Source organism: Mustela lutreola, chromosome 17 (assembly GCF_030435805.1).
Source record: "Mustela lutreola isolate mMusLut2 chromosome 17, mMusLut2.pri, whole genome shotgun sequence".
Lineage (NCBI taxonomy): Eukaryota > Metazoa > Chordata > Mammalia > Carnivora > Mustelidae > Mustela > Mustela lutreola.
This window is the reverse complement of record NC_081306.1, coordinates 39,927,324-39,939,555: the sequence shown is the minus strand read 5'-3', so window position 1 is coordinate 39,939,555 and position 12,232 is coordinate 39,927,324. Positions and strand designations below refer to the sequence as shown.

The window sequence follows — 12,232 nt, the reverse complement described above, 5'->3', positions numbered from 1 at the left end:
CAAGCTGGCAGCTCAGGAAGCATAACCACACGGTTGACCTTTGTGATGGTCTTGGAGTCACAGGTTAGACCTGTTTTACAGATGGCCACAGCAGGCAGTGGGTAGGACTGACAGGAGACCTTGGGGAGCAAACACTGGTGTTGGTCAGGAGTCCATGAGGCAGCAGGTGCTCCTAGAAATGAAGACACCCACATCTTTCCTTCCTGATCTTTCCTTCCAGGCATAGAAGTGCTGCCTTTGCTGACCTGCCAGCAGCCCTCTTTGTGATTTCCACGAGTCCTTCCCTGTTTAGAGCCTTTAGAGGGCTTGGACAAGATGACCTCTAGTGACTTGTACTGTTCCGTCCATCTGTGGTCATATGTTCCAGCAGATAGGGAGGGGGTAGATGGAAAACAATGCCTTAGGTGGAGGTCTTAGTTTAGGTTCCCCCAGAAGCAGACCTTGATACAAGGATTCAAGTACAAATGGTTTATCTGTGGGGAGGTGAAGTGGGGTGGAGGGTGGCAGGGTTGGGAAGGGGGTCAGGGAAGTTAATAAGAGGCATGTTATCAGACTAGTTATCACAATGGGCAGCTGAGACTTAATCCTGCTGGGGGACACTGGGAACAGTGGTATGTACCTCTACCCAACCCCACATTCAGTCATTCAGTGACGTCTCCTTGCTGGCTTGAAATTGGCCATGAGAGAGTTTATCCCATGGAAATCCAAAGACACTACAAACCAGGGCTTTTAAATATTTATTATTTTTTATAATTTAACCTGGAGAGCCTACTGTTAGACACTTATCTGGAAGCCAGTACAGAACATGCCTCATCGTTAGGCCACCAAGAAGGGTGAGGGAGTTGAAGTATTTATTTGACAATTGTCCTCAGTGACTGGTTGAGGGCTGCTCCTGGGGAGACATTACTTCCTGAGACTTTCAGCCTGCCCAGTAGCAAAGCAGGTTCCAGAGCCAGGGGAGGCCCTCAGGCAAAGAAATGCACATGCCAGCAGTTGAAATTCAAGTCAAAGCACAAAGTAATGACGGTGAGTTGGTATCTGCTGTGAGGTGTAGCGTCTGGGACAACAGGACTGTATTTCTCCATTAGTCAGTCCCTGTCAACCGAGAACGGTAGACTCATGGTATCAGGGAGACACCACTCACCTCTGTTTGAACTCCGGGTACTGCATTCTGTTTGGGAAGCCCTTCCTGCAAATACGGATGCCTTCCAGGACTCCGTTACAAGCCAGCTGGTGCATGATCAGGTGGGCATCCACCACGCCTGCCAAGGGGGAGGGCACAGGATGCCGTCAGGATTCTCAGATGGGACAGGCTACTCCTTGCCACCGCAGAAAGCTAACTGAGCATCTGTGTCATCAACCCCAGTCTTGTCCCATCACTGCCCAGGGAGCCCCACAATTCAGCCAACACCCAAAGGCCTCCCCAGTGTGACTTCCAGCTGGTGCCCACCCAGCCAAAACATAATTTTTGCTTTACAAAGCAGCTAGAACATGAATTTTGGATGATCCGTTTCTTTAAAGATTTTATTTATTTGAGAGAGAGCTAGTGCATAAGCGAGGGGAGGAGCAGAGGGGGAGAAAGAGAGACAAGCAGTCTCTACGCTGAGTACTGAGCCCCATGGCGGCTTGATCCCAAGACCCTGAGATCATGACCTGAACCAAAACCAAGAGTCAGATGCTCCACTGACCGAGCCACCCAGGTGCCCCTGGATGATCCATTTTGGGGGTATCCTTCGGTGCCCCGCTTTGCCCCAGTCATCCCTACCGATTAAAAGTGGACTTAATTCATACCTGGCTCACAGTTTGCACCCAACAAACGTTTGTTATTTTTATCAACTGTTATTGTTTCGGTGGGCAAAATTGTCCAAGTTTGAAAAAATTCGTGGGAGGAGAGGGAGGCAAAAGTAACTAAACTTCTCTAAAGGGGGGGAGGGTACTTCATTTGAACAAACACTAGCTTCACAGAGCCCCACGATGTACCTGATTGCTTGAACTCGTTGGGGACAATGCAGCGGACAAAATGGGGAGCGGTGCTGTGCAGGGTGGTCATCAGCTTATTCAGCTGCTCCTGGGGACGGAGGAACAAGAAGCAGAAGGACTGAGTAGAGCTCAGTGTTGGCGTTGCAGGACACACACGCTCAGCAGAGCTGTTTATTTAAAGTTCAATTAATTAAATTCAGATTGAGCTCTTCTGCCACACCAGCCTCTTCTCCAGGACTCTCTTGCCACATATGGCTAGTGGCTATCATCAGGGACAGCATCTTGGGTGGTGGCTCTCCTCTCAGAGGGACTTGCCCGATGTGACATGGTTTTCTTGATATGGTGTTTCATGGCGGGGCCCTTCTCACTCAATGCTGGCTCATCAGAGTCTCAGTACTAGAAGGAACTATACGTAGTACCTGTGAGGATAAACCCCTGCCCGTTGTGGCCTCCCCACTAGATGGTCCCTTCTCCTCTGCTTGGATACCTCTAATGACGTAGCCTGCTCTGCCTTAGGGCAGCCAGATCCTTGGGAAATACTGAACTCTTCCTTTGTGCTGTTCATCTACACTTTAGAACATGTCCCTAGTCATACCCACAATCTGTGGAAGTTGTGATCAGCCCAGAAGGTCTGCCAGCCAACTTTAGGGCTCAAGATCTTGGGCACCGATATGTTCATTGTTACCACTCTCTGGGTTTCAATTCTGAGATGACATGGTTGGACTGTACCATCTCTAAGGGTCTTTTTTGCCCTGAGGTGCTGTGGTTCTGTGACTCCTTCAGAAGGAAGCAGACTCCTTGAATGAAAGAGGCAGCCATAGGCATAGAAATGAAATCATCCTGTCCTGGGCTGTGAGGTGGCAGGTGGACCATTAGAAGGGAGGGTTCGATGGAGGGTAGGGTTCACTCGATGCACAGTGGCTTATAGGGCAGTCCCTACTCACCCTGTAGAAGTTGGAGACTGTCATGAAGGAAGACCCTCTCTTCTGCTTCTTGCTTCCAGCTGAGGAAGAAAGACAAGCATGTTTCATGTCAGAACACAGCGTAGGACATTAAGTGTTCTGTGTCAAGGATATGTATTCTCTGGTTTAAAAAGCTTTTCTTGTGGGGGGTGTCTGGGTGGCTCAGTTGGTTAAGTGTCTGACTCTTGGTTTCAGCTCAGGTCGTGATCTCATGGTCCTGGGATTGAGCTCTGCCTTGGGCTCCATGCTCAGCACGGAGTCTCTCTCTCCCTTTGCCCCTCCCCAAACACTTGCTCTCTCTCTCTCTCTTTCTCTCTCTCAAAAAAAAAAAAAAAAAGCTTTTCTTGGGACTAGGTAAGGTGGGGCCTTACCAACAGCTTAGCCTGCTCTGGGCTCCCAGGACCAACCTTCAACCGCGTCTCTGGGGGCTTCCATTCTTGACATTTTCTGGAGTCCTGGGATGTCCCTGAACCACCAGGAAAGAGAGATCTACCAAGGAATGTGTGAACGGGATGGCTACGGCCTAATCGTCAAAAGGGGTATTATGCTCTCTGGAGAGTCTGTTTTCCCTTTGTGGTTTAAGGCTACACAAGGGGACAAACTGTTCCCATTGCCTGGGAAGGAAGAGGAGCCCACAGACCATCTGGAGGAATTGCATGTTGATAATGAAAACATCTCTGAATTCGAGGAAATTTGCAGTTCTTGCCCCTCTGAGTGGCAGCCATATTGGGAAGCTCCCCTCTGGGGTGTTTCCCTGTGGGCCACATGACCTCCATGGGGTAGACGGCAGGGCTGGGCTTGGCCTTTGCCTCAGACAGAGGAGAACAGGAAGCAGAAAATAGGACACAGCATTTGGGCCTCAACTCTTCCAAGCAGTGTCACTCCACCTATAGGTGATACGGGCCCAGTCATCAAATCATTGATGGAATTTCCCAGAATGTATCTGTATCTCTCCATTGCACCATCGTCCATGGCCTACCTCAAGCAACTTGGCATTCATTTATCCGTTTAGTAAGAGTTGAATAAGAGAGTTTTGTTTCCTTATTTCCATTTTGGTCACTAAAGGGCATCAGCGTGGGGAGACTAGACACAATTAGCACTCAGCTGTACCTGGAGCCTCCTCTTCTTTGAAGAGAAGGGCCAGGAGTCCCAGGGATGATTTCTGGAACAAGCCCACCACTGTTTCATTCAGGGGGTCTTTGTTCTTCTCCAGCCATCCTGTGATGTTGTAACCCACCTGGAGGGGGGCAAGTGCCAGTGGTTACCTTCAGGTCTAGTTTCTGCCTTCCAGCTCCTGCAGGCAGAACCTCTACCAACAGCTTAGCCTGCTCTGGGCTCCCAGGACCAACCTTCAACCCCGTCTCTGGGGGCTTCCATTCTTGACATTTTCTGGAGTCCTGGGATGTCCCTGAACCACAGTATGAGGTGGAGGCCCCATTATCTGCTTTCTTGGGCATTCACATTTTGCCTGTTGAGGCCACCCTGTCTCCAAGGTTTTCTGACAAACCAGGATTCTAGCTACTTTCTGTCAGGCTGTGACCTTCTCTTGCGTGTCTTGCTCTGCTGGCTACTCTGAGACTGCCTGACCTCTGACTCTTTTGCTACCCAGGTGGATTGATCTTCTTCTAGGCTCAGCCCTTGCTATGAGTGACTGACCTTGACCTGAGCTACATGAAGACCTCCAGACAAGGGTGTCTGGTTTCTCCTTGCTCAAGGGCATACATCCCTTGGACATTGCCTGGTGGAAGGGGAGTTCCATCCATCCAGAATTGGGGGCTCTCTGTGCTCAGGTAGTTGGACATCCATTAAGTTCTGCTTCCCATTTGGCCCTAGCTGGAGGCAAAGAGGAAGCACTTTTCAGATTTTTCCACTGAGCACAGGGAACTGAAGGAAGCAGATAAGAAGCCAAAACCTTTGGGGTTTCCTTCTCCTATATAGCATATAGACGTTCATCACCTCTGGGCTTACTTTAGAGCCTTCTTAGTGGTATAGAGGCCCCATTAGACTTGGAATATTCCATTGCTACAAATGTGGAGCTCTTATCATTTCACTGTGGGAGGTGAGGTAGGCTCTCAACCTGCTGTTTGCTCTAGGCATTGGCGCGATTCATTTTCCAAGTGATTGGCATTGTTATGGTTGATGAGATCATCAACTCCTGGCCCCAATGCCCAATCCAACATCGGATTTTCTGACAGCTCTGTCCTAAGGCTGCTGTTTCCCTGCAGTTAAACCCACAGAGGCTTGACAAACTCCGGTGGTAACAGGAGCCTTGGCATTTACGGCAATACTGCAATCCCAAGGAAACCAAACTCATTCTTAAAAGCTGGCTGAACAAACCTTGTCTCGCCTATCAATTATTCAAATAGAACCTGAGTCCTGGAGGCACTTAATTCCCTCTTCCCCAAGGACGAAGTCTGTCATGAGTGAAAAAGCCACTCTGAGATGTCTTTTTGTTGGTTTGGTGGCCACGAGCTGTCAAAGCACAAAGTTGGGGGATAATTGGTGGGCCCGCGGTGTTTCTTTTCTCTTTTTGCAAGTGTTAGCAATTCTGTCCAAGATCTCTGTTCGGCCATCCAACCGAGGGCTGCAGACAATGGTGTAGCCCTGGCGGGTCTGAAAGCGTCAACTGCTGGCTGCTCCCTGGTTGCTTTGGAAGTCTCAGAGGGGGAAGTGATGAGGAAGTATGAGTCAGAGGTCATTTCACTGAGCCGATACCTCTGTTATATGGCGCCTGTGCTAGTTGGAGGCAGGAAGCATCAGAAAGGGCAGGGCAGGAAGGACCTACATGACCCAGACCTTAAAGCAGCAGGAAGGTGGCCACAGGGGGCACCGAGGGGGTACTCACAGTGCCTGCGTAGTGGACGAGCTCGAAGTGGGCCTCAGGCCCCTTGCCTTTGCCCCCTTTGGGCTTGAGGAAGTTGCTGGACTTGCCCAGGTGGTTGTCATAGAGCGCTGCCTTGAAGGTGGCGTCGGTGGCCTTGGGGAAGACGCACTGTTCCTCCAAGATGGAGAAGATGCCCATGGGCTAGAAGGGAAGAGTGGTGGGTGGTGTTACAGGAGGCCACGGGACCCCAACGGGGGCCACTCAGGTGTTGGCCTGGGGGTGGTGGGAGGGGTGCCACAGACACCCAGGTGGCCGGCCAGGAAGCAGAACTCTGGGCAAGGAGCACTGGTAATGGTGCAGTAGCTGGTCTTCGAATGCCAAGGCCATTTAGATTGAAAGAGGCTAGAATTCATTGAATCTAACAGAAGGGACGATGGAGGTCAGAAGGGGCTACATAGCTCCCCAAATGCTAACTCCTCCCAAACAGCAGTGTCAGGCAGGCTTGGCCCTCAGGAAAATGGTAAAGTCAATGACACCTGTTCTCTTTGTGTTTAACACTCTTGCCCTCAAAGACACTCCTGGCTACCAGGGGCTGCCGATGGTTCTAGGTCTTTTCTCATAGAACAAGGGAGCTCATAAATGCTGTCCCTCTACCCCAATCTATGGAGGGTCTGGATTTCTTTCTTTTTTTTTAAAGATTTTATTTATTTATTTGACAGAGAGTGATCACAAGTAGGTACAGAGGCAAGCAGAGAGAGAGAGAGGAGGAAGCAGGCTCCCTGCTGAGCAGTGAGCCCCATGCGGGGCTAGATCCCAGGACCCTGGGATCATGACCTGAGTTGAAGGCAGAGGCTTTAACCCACTGAGCCACCCAGGTGCCCCTTGGGTTTCTAAGGAATATTTCTGGAAGAGGGCAATTTTAACCCCAAAGGTGAAACATGAAGACATTTCAGGTTCTGTGACAGCTGGATAGGGAGGTGTTTGTAGGTGTTAGGGGACATGTGGATTGTGCACACAGCTTGTTTTTGGAGACTCTTTTCCTGGGAGGTTAAGGCTGGTCTCACATTGGAGACCCCTGCTTGCCTGGCTAATAGCTTCCCTATGATGGTCCCTAGGCTGAGCCTCAAAGATGACATATGATATTTGCTTTCTTTATTTTTTAAGCTTTTACTCTGAAATAATTTTAGGCTTGCAAAAGAGTGTGAGGCATCCCTACGTGTCTTTCATCTGACTTCTTGAAATGTTGATGCAACTTCGGTAACAATAATGAAACACAGGAAATTAACATTGATACAATTCTATGAGCAGACTGTTCAGATTTTGTCATCTGTCCTGTTAATGTCCTTTTTCTATCCATTTTCTGCATTTGATCAAACCATATATATTCTTGAAGTAGGCCCTTTGCTAAAATGTTCCCTATGGTATGATTATAGGGGTGGCCAGTAGACTGCCTGGGTTAGAACCTGACTCTGCCATTCACAGGTTGTGTGACCTAGGACAGGTTACTTCCCTTCTCTGTGCCTCAGTGTTGCTATCTGTGAAATGGATATAGTATATCACACCGCCCCCCCATTTCTACCCCCCTAAACACATGGGTGGCGGCTTAGGATGAGCCAGTGAGTCAAGGCATCCAACAGCTCAACTAACAGTTGTCATTGCAAAACTATCATACCCATTTTGCAGAGAGGAAGCTAGAGGCCAGACCAACCAAGGTCGTTAGCAGTGCTGTTAGTCCACCTCCTTCAGGCACCAGGGAAGTCCCCCTCTGAGCCCCTCCCACCCCCCACTCAGGGCCCTGGCCTCTAAGCCCCACCTTGAGCAGCAGGTTACCTTCTCTAGGAGGTCAATGCAGGCCTGTAGGTCAAGGCCAAAGTCGATGAAGACCCATTCGATGCCCTCCCTCTTGTACTCCTCCTGCTCCAGCACGAACATGTGGTGGTTAAAGAACTGTTGCAGCTTCTCGTTGGTGAAGTTGATGCACAACTGCTCGAAGCTGTTGAACTGGGGTGGGAGGGCAGAGAGCGGGGCATCAGCCTGGACCCAGGCAGAGCCTTCCTGGGACCAGGACTGAGGGATGAGGCACAAGCTGAGCTCAGATTTGCTGTGGGCCAACCATTGTCAGGTGCTGCCCCAGCTGCCTGAATGCTGACCACTGGACGGCCCTCCGTCAACCCTTCTTGGTTACCCTCCCCTGCAAAGGCCCAGAGCAGCTTAGAGCCTGCAGAGCAGGGTTGTCGGGGAGGGGGCACAGGAGCGATCCAGCTGACATCGTGTTGATACATGACATCACGTTGATCCATTTACACAAGGGAAATTGGCCAACACTTCAAATAAGGTCTTTCTTTCTTTCTCCTTTCCTCTTTTTCCCTCCCTCCCTCATGTGGTTAATGAAAATCATTGTGGAAAGAATCATTTCTTCCCAGGATAGAATCATTTGAGAGGCATTATGCTTCGGACCCCCTGTGTGCCTCTGGAGAGTTCACTCTCTGGGTGCAGTTTCTTTATCCTCATCCAGAGGATGAAAGGGTTTGAGGGGTTTACAAGCCTTAAAAAAAAATCAGAGAGTGCTTTCTCTTAATGAAATCCCATGCTAAAGCCGCATGAAAAATAGGTTAGAGCAGAGGTTCCGTTGTAATCAGAGGGCAGGCTCGTGTGTCAGACCCTGTGCTGAGCTGCACCTGCTTAAAACCTTACAAGGCAAGGAGTAGTGTCCCCATTAACAGGTAGAGAAAGAGAGGCACACAGCTTGGAAGTGGCCAAGCTGGGTTTTGAACCCTGTTTGTTTATTGCACACACTATTGTTGACACAGACCAGCCTCTTTTCCCTTAGTCCATTCCCTGCTGGCCGTCAGGGAACCCAGTTTGGAAACTCTAAACCTCCTTCCGCCTGTGAAATTAAAGGATTCTATTGTAGATGGCAGTCAGATTAGCCCTTTAGAGCCTGAAAGAAATTGGGCTAAGCTTTTTTTTTTTTTTTTTAAAGTGGGCTCCATGCCCAGCACAGAGCCCCTGGGGCCTGAAATTAGGACTCTGAAATCAAGACCTGAGCCAAGATCAAGAGTCAGACGCTCAACCAACTGAGCCACTCAGGTGCCTCTGGGCTAAGATGTTTTAAAAAAATAAATAAATTCACCTGTGGCCAGTAGAAATCTTAAAATAATAGGATAGTGGAGTGGAAAGAACTTTATAGACCATCTCTTCCAGTCTGTTCATTTTAGAGTCGAGAAAACTGAGGCTCCGAGAGGGGAAGCCACTTTCCTAAGGCCACACAGCTAGCTGAGAGCCAGCCTGAGTCCAGAACCAGATCTACTGACTCCTAATCATGCTGCCTCCAGTTACAGAGGTAAAATATTCCCGACCCACAACACCAGTCTGTGAGGAGACCTGAGTCTCTCTCGTGTTGGGAAGAAGTGGGGGGGGGCTACCAGTGTGCTGGCCAATCAGCTTACTCGCTCTCAAAAACAAGAGGAAGGAAGGAAAGAAAGAAGGAAGGGAGGGAGGGAAAGAGAGGAAAGGAGAAAAAAAGAAGAAGATTTGAAGTGTTGGCCAATTTCCCTTGTGTAAATGGATCCACATGATGTCATGTATCATCAACACGATGTCAGCTGGGTCACAAAATTCCTGAAAACTCAATGATCGGCCCTCCCGAGACAGTACAGGCCGGCCCCAGCATGTCACCCATTCTGTCCAGTCTGTTTACCCTATTCTTTATGATTTGGCACCATACAAATGAAGATGGAGCTTTCTGGATGCCAAAAGTCAGAGACCCAAGAGCAAACAACGGAGATCAGCCCGCCCCAGGTCCAAGATGAGAAACAAGAGAACTGTGGAGAAACGTGGCTTTTAAAAGGAAAATGGTCACCCCCAAAGCAGAAACAGAATGCCAGGGCAGGCACACCTCAAAGATCTCGAAGCCAGCGATGTCCAACACCCCGATGAAGAATTGCCTCTGCATCTTGGTGTCCAAGGTCTTGTTGATCCTGACCACCAGCCACTTGAACATCTTGTCATAGATGGCCTTGCCCAGAGCCCCGATGGAGTTGTTGCACTGTTCCATGTTCTGGCCCTTTTGCACAAACTCGTTGCCTACTTTGACCCGGGGCCTGGTGATGCCCTTCTGGAGCTCCCCGGAATTGAGACCCATGAGATGGGAGACTTTGTCAGCCACTGAGTAGGGAAAGAAAAAGCAGGTGCGTGAGAAACATGATGTCCTGCCCTGGAGAAACCCAGCACCATCCATCATAGTTAGGGAAGGGAGGAAGGAGAGGGTAGCAGAGACAGAGGCTGTGCCCATGAGAGAAGAGACATCTGAGATGGTTTCCCACACTCGCTCAAGGTCAAATGGCAAAGCAGAGCATAGAAACCAAAATCGTGACTCTGAATCTCTGTCTCATCTCCCTGAGATTATCGATGTCTGGATGTCAAAGAGACATTCTTGGTTTACAGCACATCTCTGAAATATGCACGGAGCCTCAGAGAGTCCTGAACCCCTGCCGCTGGCCCTCTCTACCTCGAAGAGCCCCAGCCAAACACCTACCCTCCGTGGTATCCACTTCAGCTTGCTCTTCTCTGGGCTTCTGCTTGAACTTCATGTTCCCAAAATGCATGATGCCCCCCGTCAGCTTATAAACGCCAATCTTCTCCTCTGGGCTGAAGCCCAGCACATCAAAGGCCACCTATAGGGAAGAGAAAGTCAAGACACTCCTGGCTCCTTATCCCACAGCATAGAGGCCGTGGCCCTACAGCTGTGGGGGTGGCACCCGTGGGCCATGGTGGCCACGGTAGTATGGCGTGGGCTCTGGAGGTCAAACACACCCCGGCCTGGAGGAGGGTCAGTTTTCCTCCAAGGAACCCAGACCAGATGCTCAGCAGTGTAGTCATTGTATTTATTTACTCTCCCTGGTCTCCGTTTAGTCATCAGCAAAAGGGAGATCATAGGTGGTCATAAGGATAAACCAGAATGACGTTTCAACGTTTAGTCCAATGCTTAACGCATAGCCCTTGAGAGATAATAACAAACGGAAGTCACATTATCATCACCATCATTATTACTGCTAAGGCTTCACGGTAGGTACCAGGAGAGGGAAAGGCAAAGGCGCATCAGAAATCGATGCTAATGTCAGACCCCAGCAGAAGTTACAGGTGCTCAATGTCATACGAGGAGAGAGGGGGTACAGTAGGAACTGCAGAGACGGGAGGGTCACTCCTAGCCAGGCTGGTGTACATGGCCCTTCAGTTCCTTGGACTTCTAGTTCGGTTCTGCTTGCTACGACAGGCGAGAGAGGTGCCGGCTGCAGCCCCAGAGATCTCCAGGAGAGAATGCGGGCTATTGCCTGGCTGCTGGGAGTGGTCCCCACCCCATCTGGATCCCCACCCCAGGTGACAGTGCGTGCAGGGCCCCCACAGTCTCTGTCCTGACTCTCCCTGCCACATGCCAGCCAGGAGGGTCCACTCACATCTGTGATCTGCAGCTCCTCCCCGTCGTCCATATTCTCCACCACCGTGACGCCCTGGCTCACCCAGTGGTACTCCTTAGGGTTGGGGACCAGCAGCAAACTCTCTGCCAAGAGCAGGAAAGCAAGTTAGCAGCTGAGTGACGTGTGGTTTTCTTCTCTTTCCATTTTAAGCCAGATCCCTAAATGCATCTCCTGTGCCCAGCGTGACGGTGGACATCAATGAGTTTACAGCGCTGGATAAAACAGGGTCCCTCTGGGATCACCCAGAGTCACGGAGGGACTTGAATAGGGCACAGGATGAGCTTTAGGGTAACAGGAGGGTCTCAGCAACTTGGTTGTGTCCTTGACTACTTGTGCCAGTACCTGGTGCCTATTGGGCCCCCTGTAGATATTTTTGGAATAAATTAATTCCTATCTTTCTCTTTCCTCTGTCCAATAAATAGCAATTTACCCTCTAAGGCAGAAGGTAATACAGTGTCTTCAGTGGGCAGTAACAATCACTTGCACATGGTACGCACAGATACTGTTGCTTTTATAAAGCAATGTACTCACTTCTATTTTTCTTCATATGTGTGCCCCTCTTGGTCTATCTTTGTTTTTCCACTTTTGGAAGAAACGTGGGTGCAAGAAATACTTTCATGTTCCTTCATCTCTACTGTTGGTAAAAACTAGAGCCCAAGAAGGAAGATAAATATTGGCTGTCACCCTGCTCTAGGGTCGGGGAGGCAATAGGGCCTGGCGGGGAGGGTGGTAGACAAGAGAGCTTGCACTCCACCGAAAGGGGCCACCACCACTCAACTGCCTTGATTAGCGCCTTGTGTAACAGCAGGCCCATGGCTACTGGATCTTTTGCTACTCCAGAGAAACCAAGAAGATGGTGGTGTTTTTTGTTTGTTTTATGTGAAGTCTTCCAATTTCAAAATGCTATCCATTAATTAAAAAGGACAGTGTGTCTGATGCAAATAAAGCCCAGTTGTGTGTGGGGAATGGAACCCAGCCTCTGGTAGGGT

At 49.8% G+C, this 12,232-nt stretch overlaps 1 protein-coding gene across 1 annotated transcript in view; it reads right to left on the bottom strand.

The window, feature by feature from the left end:
* Positions 1 to 12,232, bottom strand: part of LOC131819751 (myosin-16) — a 60,041-nt gene that overhangs the window by 38,352 nt on the left and 9,457 nt on the right. Inside the window, exons 9-17 of the mRNA XM_059155043.1 lie at positions 11,223 to 11,326; positions 10,304 to 10,442; positions 9,665 to 9,933; positions 7,597 to 7,767; positions 5,788 to 5,967; positions 4,053 to 4,179; positions 2,925 to 2,983; positions 1,981 to 2,068; positions 1,145 to 1,262 (exon numbers count right to left, since the gene is read on the bottom strand). Coding sequence (XP_059011026.1) covers positions 1,145 to 1,262; positions 1,981 to 2,068; positions 2,925 to 2,983; positions 4,053 to 4,179; positions 5,788 to 5,967; positions 7,597 to 7,767; positions 9,665 to 9,933; positions 10,304 to 10,442; positions 11,223 to 11,326 — 1,255 coding nt within the window. The remainder of the gene's footprint in view (positions 1 to 1,144; positions 1,263 to 1,980; positions 2,069 to 2,924; positions 2,984 to 4,052; positions 4,180 to 5,787; positions 5,968 to 7,596; positions 7,768 to 9,664; positions 9,934 to 10,303; positions 10,443 to 11,222; positions 11,327 to 12,232) is intronic.